The 12,415-nt window shown below is 34.7% G+C and overlaps 2 protein-coding genes across 2 annotated transcripts; both read right to left on the reverse strand.

Moving 5' to 3' along the window:
* Nucleotides 1–1,336: 1,336 nt before the first annotated feature.
* Nucleotides 1,337–2,980, reverse strand: LOC128996624 (uncharacterized). The gene has a single exon (XM_054422028.1). It carries the CDS (start codon nucleotides 2,978–2,980, stop codon nucleotides 1,337–1,339), a length of 1,644 nt encoding a protein of 547 aa, XP_054278003.1.
* Nucleotides 2,981–5,532: 2,552 nt separating this feature from the next.
* On the reverse strand, nucleotides 5,533–6,312 carry LOC128996625 (pickpocket protein 28-like). Its single transcript, XM_054422029.1, has one exon. The coding sequence runs from the start codon at nucleotides 6,310–6,312 to the stop codon at nucleotides 5,533–5,535; it is 780 nt and encodes a 259-aa protein (XP_054278004.1).
* Between the last annotated feature and the right edge of the window lie 6,103 nt (nucleotides 6,313–12,415).

Below are 12,415 nucleotides of genomic sequence, written 5' to 3' on the forward strand. Positions count from 1 at the left end.
TGAAAGAATTCTTTTGTTTATTTACATTATGTTACATAATGTTGCATTTAGCCTATTGACGATTTAAGAGTATTGCTTTAACAAGAAATGTTTGCATCTGAAACATTATTAATTTTTTACATTAATAAGCCTAATTTACGTTATAACGTTAGCATTGATACTAATTTTAAAGCAAATTTAGAAGCAACAGATTTATTACAAACAATTTATTTCTTAATAAATGAAAAACGTTACATTCAACAACTTGGTGTTATTGTGTATATTTGATGTGATGATTTTTTTTTCTCAGTAAAACTGGATTAATTAGATCACCTCTTTACAATATATGTTTAGTGTCAACATTTATTAATTTTTACTAATGTATTGTTGGTCATATGGAGATTGTCACTCTCTCTCTCTCTCTCTCTCTCACACACACACACACACTCACACATTGGCTGGATTATATTTTAATGATTCCTGAACAAGGGAAGCACAGCCCTAAATGAAATCAAAATGTTTGTTAAAGTTGGTCACTCTGCTAGGTCATGATTTTACAATGACACCTAAATTGTAAAAATTTGCTCAGTAAGACTGGCAAAAAAGTTTGTACCCGGAACAGAGAATCTCGTTATTTTATTTAGTATATAGAAAGATAGTTTGATATTTTTGATTATTTTACCAAAGTCATAAACGTATAAAAACTGATAAAACCAACTACTTCAGGAATCCATTTGTCTGTCAGGAAGATTTGTAGAAGTCTCAGTGGATTTTCCGCTTATCTGATCCAACAGAACTTTTCATTTATGAGGAAAAGCTTTCCCAACTTTAATACACGTCAAAGCATGACGTTTTCCTTTTATAAACTGCGCAATGGAATTATACAGAATGTTTCAAAATTGTCTGGACATATATTGTGGACTTTTTCCTAGGTCTATACAAACATAAATGTCATACAAGTATGGGTCTAAAATGCCTTAATTTCTATCTGTTGGTGCTGATCTGTTGGTCAAATTGCGACTTCGTACACTAGTTACACAAATAACTATATCATAGCTGTATCAATTTGAATAATTATTATTCTAACGAGTTATAACAGCTACAACACAAAAGATATAAGGGGTACTGAAATAAAAGACATAACACTTTAAAATTTAATAATTTTTTACACTAATACATTGACTTTAAAACAAAATTTTTTACTGCTTTTCCATTTCCAGACGGTTTATGGTGCAACAAAGTCAAACAAACTCAAAATAGTGTGTACATTAGATGAGCTTAATACCCATATTAAAATAATAAAACATCAAGGAAGCAGCAACACTATAAACAAAACGGACGCTATTATTTATGGCCATTAGTTATGGGTCGAGGTCAACGCTATGTTCCTTATAGTAGACCACAGACCTAGAGTGAGCCAGTACAACAAGTCATACACCACCTTCATGGTGAACCCGTTGAACACCCCCAATATACCCAAACTGTAGGCTACGAACTCCGCTGGGCTCGTCACACTGTAGCGTATAACAGAGAGAACGCTGTCTTTCGCGTAGCTAATCTGAAGAGTGGTATTTCTCAGTGCTCCATAGTCAACGTCTACAGTAGTTGAGTACGAAATCGTAAAACAATCCAAAGGACAATCGCACTTACATAGTTTGTCATGAAATTCATGGAAGATCAACGCTTTATTTTCCTTTTGACAAGTATCCGCTTTCACGGTGCTACAGATGGGATGAGAACTGTTCATAATAGCTGTTCCAAACGGTATGCAGCCACACAGAGTCAGAGAACAATTGATCTGACATTCAAACACACAGTTGTTGTGCGTGTAAACCTCGAATAGAGAGAGCGACCTCTCGTGTGAAAATGCGCAGTTACGCTTTGACTCTTCTACTTCAGCAAGATTCTTCAACGCATGTGTAACCGTTGGTGTGATAGATATAGCTGCTACGGACCCTCTTAAGATTCTCTGATACTCTGTGACAGTCATTGACGGATGATCGAAATTGCTGTGCACAAACACAATATATCGTTGAAATTCTACTCTCTTATCTGAGAGTTCAAAATCGTCTACTGCCAATTCTGAATAACTTATACGCAGCAAGTAGTTCCTAAACTCAGTTTCAACGTCAATATCATTGAATTTTAACTCCAGATGATTGTCTGTAAACAACAGGTAGTTTTTGCATACGTCATCAAATATATTTTCAGGGACACAGTCCAAAGAAGGCAAAATATTGTTTTTATTTGAGTCGTTATCTTTCATTTTAGCACCTCTATGTCTTACAGAATTGATTGTTTTACAGATATAAATTCCATTTTCATAAATTTTATACGGTGCTAGAAGTCTTTCTGGTAAAGCTGAACCACTGCGAAGAACTTCCGAACGGTATGGACTGTTGGGAAAGTCAGGGTTGTATATTTGAAACGTATTAGTTAGCTCCTCTCCTAGCCTGCCGATGTAGTTGAAATAATCCACCCCCCTGAAAGATTGGTTTGGCCTGACGGAGTTGATCTGTACTGTATTTTCCGTAAACGGTTCGGACAGAGTTGAAAGTAACGTGGCTTCTTCATCAGTCATTGGAAGAAAGTCATAATATAATGGATATATATCGGTGGAAATCATGAACATATTCAATTCATCCTCGCTACACAGCCAAGACGTTCCATTCTCAAGTGACATGCATCGTTTCAAGATCTCAAACCTGTTGTACTCATCTTTCAGCAGCACAGGCTCACAGACAGTGATGGCTGGGAAAGGCATGTCTTTGACATTCATGTAGGTCAGACTTTGAACTATCAGGGAGTTCTGAAAGTTGTTGTATGCGTCTTGGATGTAAATAGCGCTAACAAACAGTGCCACAATGTGGAATAATATGCTCACCGAGTTATACAGATCTGGGCAACGCCTCAAAAAAACACTTCGAACTCCTGGCAATCTGATGTTGTTGAAGAAATCAGTAAAGTAGAAGGTTTGACCTTTGGACTGATTGTTTGACATATCTTTCAGGTTTTTACAATCGGCTTTAATTTCATCAATATCATTTTTAAATATTTTCAAGTTTTCTTTTAACCTTTCGTTACTTGTTTCCATTCTTCTTCTTATACTCTCTAAGCTATTCTTAACTTCAACATACTCTTCTTGAAACACTCTTTGAAAGTGAATAGTTCCCTCCGTTGCTGAATATTGATCTGCATCTATAAATACGTCTTCTGTTTTATCCTCCATGTTTGTTGATCACCAAGTTACACTATGCATTACACCTGTTGATTTGTTCACTGTTATAATTAACTTAAGTAGAGGTCAACTCAAACGTCAAATATTAATAATATGATTTATTAAAACAGTTGCGTTTTCCATGAAAACTTATTACTTATTAATCTGTTTAGATTCACTAAATTACATTAGTGAATCCAATTTTGCTAATATCATAAGCTATGTGCCTTATACAAAGTTTGCAGTTTTTGTAGTAAATTTCTAAAGGATTTAAGAGTTTGATGTCCAATGCGCCATAAATAAGAATATTTCCATACAAAATAAGGCAAAATATTGATCAATTGACAATTAAACTGAAAAAAATGTGTTAAGGAAGCAAGCGCTATGCAGCACTTCTAATTACGGAGAAAACTAAAAAAAATGGTAAATTTAAAATTCCCATGTTATTCTTATGAAGAATATTGTAAAATGTTGTAGTTTGCTTGTTTATGGATATATTTTGATCAAACTTGGCAAATTTATGTATTTTATAGTAAGCTATCAATATTTTACTAAAAACACACTACTTTATTAGTTTCCTTGTAGCAGCAAACCTAGGTACTCGTTAAACCTAATGTTATTTAAATAGATCAATTGAAAATCAATTCGGCCAAATGGAAATTCGCTTAGACGGCAGGTTTGCTGCGGCGGGGGTATTATATATTCTAATTTACTGTTAAGTAGTTTTAAACTAGAAGCTCATTTCATTAGGAGTCCGCCCTTTGACAGAGGCCTCAAGGTGGGATTTGGCCCAATTGTTCTAAATATCGGCACGAAAATCATTTCCTTAACTTTTTCCTAACCATAACATTTTTAAATTTCATTTTATACTTTATTTTATACTTTATACTTTTTGATGAAATGGCGACCATACCTGTTGCTCGAATTCGAGCAATTGCGAAGCATTACAGGCATTATTTTAACGAATAGGTCAAACAGTCATAATTTCCGATGACTTTATAAGAGTCAACTCAAAGATTATGGAAATACTCACGATCTACACAACAGTTAGATATAATCAAATTTTTTTGTAAATATCTTATCTTTTTTCAAATATCTTGTTTTTTAGTGTTTTCTACAAATGTTTCCCACTCATAGCCGCATTAGGTTGTCTACTATTATAAATGAAAAAATAAACACATTATTTCTATTTCTTCTACTTGGTTATGTTCTATGACTATTGATGGGTGCACCCAACCTTTTACAACTAAATTAATAAATTTCATCAGAATTTTTCTTAATACCCAGCAAGTTTTTTTTCTACTTTTAAACTGTTTAATGGAAATTGAATTGTAAGCATTTGTGATATTTCTCACGTGATTGTTTTGAACTTAAATATATTCGTTTCTTGCACGCCGAATCCACTTTTTTATTTGTACCTTTGTTAAACCTGTGGTCTGGACACCGCCCGGCACATGGGTAGTGCGTTTCCAGTTTTTTTTTTTTTGGGTCGAGGCTGGTGTCCGGTTCAGCGTATAGCCCCCCAGGATATTGAACAAAGTAAAAGGCTCGGCTCAAGACAAAAATATGATTAAATATGATGTTTTATTAGTTCATTTAAACAAAATTAAATTGGTCATGAAAACAACACAACATTAAAGCAACTGTGATTAGGCTTTTGGAAAATAGCTAGGCTATTTTATAAATTTATCATATTTTATAACTTGGCTATTTTAAATCATTTTAATGGGTTCTAGGTTTTGTGACCTAGTCTGCAACGAGGAATATAAGTAGAAAGCTCAGAAAACACAAACAACGTGAATTTACTTTAAAAAGCTAGAAAAATAGTATAAGAGTTTCAAGCAAAGTGCAAATAGTACTTTATAAAATACAGAAATTACTGACATCATCGTTCTCTACAACTTAAATCAAATTCTACAGATTGTATGAATATTATCTATTAGAAAACAACAGTTTGATAGTAAAATAGAAATAATATACAAGACCGTTCTTCGGCAGAAATTACTATAACTTGGCAGAAATTACTATAACTTGCATTATCTGTGAGAATTTGTAACCTGCAAGAACATTGTGCAACACTAAGCAGATTAAAGGGTCTAATATTTAAACATCGTTATATTGAAAAAATTCGAACCTAATGAACTATAAGCTATGATCTTTTCAAACTGCAAAATTACCAGAGTGTAAATTTTTTAGTTCTTAAGGGATTTCTTCAACAGCAAGCAAGAATTAAAAATGTTAAATGTCGTATTACTAAGCCACTGACACAATATTCCATTAACATAAATATAATATAAGTATGCGAAGCTCAAAGGAAATAAATTAATCTTTTACTCTTAAATATTCACTCTGTGCCATGCCATGTTCCTTATAGTAGACCACAAACCTAGAGTGAGCCAGTAAAACAAGTCATACACCAACTTTATGGTGAACCCGTTGAACACCCCCAATATACCCAAACTGTAGGCTACGAACTCCGCTGGGCTCGTCACACTGTAGCGTATAACAGAGAGAACGCTGTCTTCCTTGTAGCTAACTTGGGAAGTGGTTCTCCTCTTTGAATATTTTTCATTTAATTCAATTTTTCCACCAAAGGAGTACGAAATAGACAAACAATCCATTGGACAGTTGCACTTGCACCTCTTGTCTTTGTACTCAGGAGTTAATAAGAATTGGTTTTCTTTTTGACAAGAATGTGATTTTCTGTTGCTGCAGATAGGAAGAGAACTGTAAAAAATAGCTGTGCCATAAGGAATGCATCCACAGAGAGTTAGAGAGCAGTTTATCTGACACTCAAACACACAGTTGTTGTGCGTGTAAACCTCAAATAGAGACAGTGATCTCTCGTGTGAAAATACACAGTTTCGTAATGATTCATCCACTTCTGTAAGATCCTGTAACGCGTTGGTAACAGCTGGCGTTGCAACAAGGGCAGATGATGTGGTCTTGACGAGTCTCACGTGTTTCATATTTGACGTTGACGGGATGTCAAAATGCCCGTGTAAAAACACAAAGTAGCTGTTGAACCATATTTCTTTTTTTGAAAGATCGTCAATCTCTCTGTCATCTCTTTCAGGAATAGGATAGTCAATTTCATCTTCAAACTCTATCTCCATGTGATTATCCGTATATAACAAATCATTCTTGCAGGCACTATCAAATATGTTATCAGGATTGCATGATTGTGAATGGTAGGAGTCTAAAAATGGATGGTTTGCACTTTCATTGCTCATTTTTATTTTTGTAGAACCCAACATAGTTGTTTTGTTATCAGCATTGAAGCTCTTACATGTGTAAATTCCCGTGTGAAAATCTTTTATCGATGATATTAATGTCATCAATGATGCTGAACCGTTGCGGAGGGTTACCCTCCTGTGGGGACTTCCTGGAAGGTCAATATTGTAAAGTTGAATTGTACTTATGCGGTCGTTGCCAAGTCTCTCGATGTATTTGATATAATCCACCCCACTAAAGGTCCAATTATGGTCAAGGGGTGGAACATTTTCTGAATCTCCAAAAAGTGGAATATATAGGCTTTGAAATAACTCCCCTTCGTATAGAGTCATTGTCAGTGTATCATATACAATAGGATATATATCATTTGAAATGATAATCATGTTCAATTCATCCTCGCTACACAACCAAGATGTTCCATTCTCAAGTGACATGCATCGTTTCAAGATCTCAAACCTGTTGTACTCATCTTTCAGCAGCACAGGCTCACAGACAGTGATGGCTGGGAAAGGTATGTCTTTGACATTCATGTAGGTCAGACTTTGTACTATCAGGGAGTTCCGAAAGTTGTTGTATGCGTCTTGGATGTAAATAGCGCTAACAAACAGTGCTAAAACGTGGAATATGATGTTTACCAATTTATAAAGGGTCTTCTGCAGATGTCTTCGTTCAGCACGTCTACTTAACCCGATGTTGTTAAATAGTTCTCCGAAATGTGATTGTTCCTTTGTAGCCGGGATTGTGAACGACTTTCTTAGATTCTGACATTTTACTCTTACCGTTTTAACAGTCTTTGTTAGGTCTATCATGTCTTTGGTGATCTTATTAGGTGAGCCAATCCTTCCATCTATCAAAAACAACCGTTTCTTAACCCTACTTAACCGCTCTGTAAGCGTTTCTTTGGTTGTAGAAGTCTGCTTAACCAATGGATAAAGGTCTTTACCATGCAGTTCATGTTCAATTTCAGGATCCATTTCTACTACGGAGTGAGAATGGTTGTTCGACTTTGTTTCAACTGCTGCTAATTACATTACATTGGATTACACAGCGTAAATAAGTTAGAAGATATGCGTGTCAAAGAACGAGCCATCATGTAATTGCTGGAATCGCATGCAAAAGCTAAGAGGCGGTTTGTTTCGTGGAAAAAATTGTCATCCAATGTCATCCTGCACTCTGAAATAAGTGAGGTATGCATGCACAGTAATTTAAAATACGGATCCAACTAACCTATATTTAACTATCCTATATTTATGCTGTGCTCCGTATATGGGAAAGTGTTTTCTTTAGAAACTTAAACTTATATATTTTTTTAAGTTTTATAATTTTGAACGTAAAAATATGAAGTAACAATAGGAACTGTAAGCGTACTTAGTAGTTATATCAATACTAATAGCATTTTTTTAGTTTCGGAGATTCAAAGAATATCAAGAGAAAAACATATTTTTCTTTATTTTACCAATTTTGAAAACCATTTCTCTGTCAATTTAGGGGAGGACGCCTTTTTCCTCCTAACAATCGTCTTAAAACTCACAAAAATTTCAAAAACCTTACAATTTTTGTTGACAAAAGATTTTTTTGTGGTTTTTGTGCAAAATTAAAGTTATTTTAGGATCATTTTGAGCCTCACCAAATCCAATCAAAAAATTTTCACTTAACTAAAATTTTAGAGCAAACTAAACCGGATAATGTGTACGTTTTTTAAAATTGTAGTATGTTATACCAACTTTACCCAATCTAAAATACATATAGACTAGCATTTTTGTTTTTTATTCATCTATATACAGCATTCTACTATTACAGAGTTTATAAAAAAGTCTGATGACCCCAAGTAAATTTTTTATCGACCAATACTAGAAAAACTAAACTCTGCACTTCTTTATGGCATGTGATGAAGTACTTTTTGGGCGTAACCACCACTTCATGTACATCTTAAAAATGGGGTATTTCGAGGGAAACTTAAAAATTTCAAATTGTGAGACCCATCGAGTGACCCGTCATTTTAAAGCTCCTGATAAAAGAAAACCAACAACGCAAACTAAAAGCTCTATCTGAACCAAGTAAAAAATGGTAGTCAATTGAAAATGAAAATGGTCATAAGTGAAAATTTCTAAGTCTGGAAACTCCCTATACATTTTGTAAAGGCTCAAACTAGAAACACTAAACTCCGCACACCTTTATGGCATACGTACTTTTTGAGCCTAATTGCTACTTGGTTCGCAACCCCAAAATAGGGGATTTCGGAGAAAACTCAAAGAATTTGAAATGTTAAGCCCCGGCAAGTGATAGAAGGTCAAACATCGTGGGTACGTGATAAAAACTCAAAGGTCGTGATAAAAGAAAACTAACAACGCAAAATAGGTGTCTTTATCTTAACACAGTACAAAATGGCGGTCAATTGAAATCTTTAGAAATCAGAATTAACCTACAATTTTATTTACGTAACATTTTGGGAACAGTTAAAATTACTATCATTTGCCTTTTTATAAAAACAATGTAAGTCAATTATTGTTGCTTATAATTGAAAATTCTTTTTGCAAAAAATTTGTACCAGAATACAGGTTGTTACTCATGCAAAGGTTGCAGAAGACAATTATTCTGACTTCTAAGGATTTAAATTGACGGCCATATTTTACTGTGCTAAGATAGACCTCTAATTTACGTTGTTAGTTTTATTTTACCACGACCTTAAAAATGAAGGGTCACTCTATGGGGTCTAACATTTCCAATTTCAAAACATTTTCAAGTCTGCAGGTATGCTGTGGTGGGGCATTTTTGCATATTCTATTATAGCAAATATTATTTATGGAACTCGCATCATAATTAGTCAATGAAACTGTTCATTTTAACACGCAAGCTTCTCTTATCGTCACCTAATGAATAGTTAAAGTTTAATTACTTGACAAGAAAGTAGTTCATTTTGTCACACTTCTGTTGTGGGTGATTTCATCCGTAGGTATTCAAAATGGCTCATCAAACCCGAAATGGTATCGTTGGGAATGACCGGTCCCACCCAAAGGAAGAAATACATTTCCAAAACATACTTGAAGAACATGTTCATGAATTTGAAGACTACCTGGATGATATGGAGGAAGGAATTCAAAAATTCGATGATTTATTGTTGGAAGACCTTAGAAATTGTAAAGCGGCTGTGAAAGAAGTTGAATTTGAGGTTGACAACATGACTATGTCATTAGAGGGTATTTCAAGAAAGGAAAATTCTTACTCCGAAGCCCTCTTCAACAACATGGGACTTTCTGGGATGCAATGTGTTTTTTTGAGGCGTTGCCCAGATCTGTATAACTCGGTGAGTATATTATTCCACATTGTAGCACTGTTTGTAAGCGCTATTTACATCCAAGACGCATACAACAACTTTCGGAACTCCCTGATAGTACAAAGTCTGACCTACATGAATGTCAAAGACATGCCTTTCCCAGCCATCACTGTCTGTGAGCCTTTACTGCTGAAAGATGACTACAACAGGTTTGAGATCTTGAAACGATGCATGTCACTTGAGAATGGAACGTCTTGGCTGTGTAGCGAGGATGAATTGAACATGTTCATGATTTCAACTGATATATATCCAATCATATTTGATTTTCTGTTAATGACTGATGATGAAGGGGATTTGTTTACAAGTTTATACGTTCCCCTTTTTGAAGATACGGAAAATATTAAACCAAACCGGATCTTCAATGGGGTGGATTATTTTAAATACATAGAAAAATTAGGAAAAGAACGACTGAGTACGTTCCAAATATACAATCTCGACTTTCCTACTACTCCTTACCGTTTGGAAACTCTTCGCAATGGCTCAACTTCATCACAAATACTGCTAGCACCGGTTAAGAAATTTGAAAATGGGATTTACACTTGTAAGACTATTAACGCTATGAAAAATCTTCGAAAAGCTAAATCTCGTGATGTAAGTAAGCCCAAGGATTTCAATGAGTTCTTGTGTAATCCTGCGAACATATTTGACGACCTTTGCAGGAATGAACTGCTGTACACAGATAACCATTTGGAATTAGAGTTTGCTGATCTTGCTGCTGAAATTGAGTTTACAAACAGTCACCCCGACGTATATAGTCATGAAGTGGAACTTGCAAAAAGAAGATCACTATTCGGAAGATATATTTTGTTTGTACACAGTAACTTTGATAACCCATCGATGACAATCATGCCAAATCAGAGAATCATTCAATGCACATCAGCAGCTATTTCTGTTTCACCAAACATTACCAATGCGAGGAAAGATCTTGCTGAAGTAGAACAGTCAAAACGAAACTGCGTATTTTCATATGAAAGGTCGCTCTCTCTATTTGAGTTTTACACGCAAAACAACTGTGTTTTCGAATGTCAGATAAACTGTTCTTTGAAACTGTGTAGCTGCGTCCATTATGGCACAGCTATTATTAACAGTTCCCTTCCTATCTGTAGCAGCAGTAAAGCATTCGATTGTCAAAAACAAAGTAAATTTCTTTTCAATCAGGAGTACAAAGACAAACGATGCAAGTGTGACTGTCCTTTAGATTGTTTGAGCTTTTTGTACTCTATCGATCAAAAGAATAAGCCTGATGCTGATGCACCACTATTGATGCTAAAGAATACCACTATTCAGTTTAGCTACGAGAAAGACAACGTTCTCTCTGTTATACGCTACAGTGTGACGAGCCCAGCGGAGTTCGTAGCCTACAGTTTGGGTATATTGGGGGTGTTCAACGGGTTTAGTATAAAGGTGGTGTATGAACTTTTCTACTGGCTAACTCTGGGTCTGTGGCTCACTATAGGGGACATAGCGGTGGATATGTAATGCTATGTACTTAAAACTGATGTTACTAATCAACACACTATTTATCTAAATGGAAAAACTTCACAAAAGATTTCTGAATTTGGTTTAATCACTGTAAATGATATCCTTATTGTTATATGAAAGGAAACGATTTCGTTTTTCAATGCCTTGTTTTATGAGCCTTACAACACTCACATTCCATTTCATACTCCGGAATAAAGTAGAAAAAAACAACTTTTCGTCATATATTTATTAAGTCATCTCCATCTTTTCTCCCAATTTCCCATTGCAATTTTTTATATTAAGACAAACCTATTAGTTAAACATTTAAAATCATCTCATAGAATTCTTTTGTAAAATACGCGGCATACATACGTACAACAAGCTTCACTGAGAAGAAGAAAGATGTGTTGATAAAATTATCACTGCACATCTTGCAGTTCTTTAGGCTTTAGGCATCCAGAACGTAGCATAAGTTTATTGGTCTGCAGTACCATCTTGTGAAGACATGAGGCCAACGTGGACAAATTCCTTTAAAGGCTTTATGTGTGGAAAGTATTTGATATGAATAAATGTATAAAGCGTGCCACAAATAGAGCAGAATTTACGTTAATGTGAGCAACCAGTGCTAATGTAATATGTCTCTTCAAATAAACAGTACATAGGGTCTTACCTATCTTTTATAATAAGGCTAACGATCAACTTAAAAAAGTGTAAACCACGATAACCTAGATTGTCTGCCATATAATACCCAGTAAGCAACTACCAACTGGCATTAACCAAAATTGAATTTCGTGTATTTTTAATTGCGTATAGAACAACTAATAAAACTTAAGCCTAAAGTTGATTTTTTCCCAAATCGCCAAATAATTAGAAGTTATTTCTTTACTTATCTAGACTCTCCATCGAAAAAAATAATTTTAAGGTTATAACAACAATAGTTATCGTGCGAAGTCCCCCAATTAAATTTTAAATGTACATTATACTGATGACATTCATGAAATATTTATTCTCAATCAAAGTTGCTGCTCTTATTAGTACTTCAGTACCGGGGGACCGAGCCATGGCTCATGGCTCGGTATAGTTGAATTCGATTGTAAAAGCAATATAAAGGCAACTCAACTCTTATGTACAACTAATTTAGAACTTAATTATTTAACTTCAAGTGGAATTTCAATTTATTATGATGGAAA

This window comes from Macrosteles quadrilineatus, unplaced genomic scaffold, assembly GCF_028750875.1.
Source record: "Macrosteles quadrilineatus isolate MER2022 unplaced genomic scaffold, UCM_ALF_1.0 Scaffold_6__1_contigs__length_79288215, whole genome shotgun sequence".
In the NCBI taxonomy this organism is placed as follows: domain Eukaryota; kingdom Metazoa; phylum Arthropoda; class Insecta; order Hemiptera; family Cicadellidae; genus Macrosteles; species Macrosteles quadrilineatus.

Excerpts from the sequence above, each read along its gene's own strand:
- LOC128996624 (XM_054422028.1), bottom strand. The coding sequence starts at position 2,980 with ATGTCAAACAATCAGTCCAAAGGTCAAACCTTCTACTTTACTGATTTC.
- LOC128996625 (XM_054422029.1), bottom strand. The coding sequence starts at position 6,312 with ATGGAGATAGAGTTTGAAGATGAAATTGACTATCCTATTCCTGAAAGA.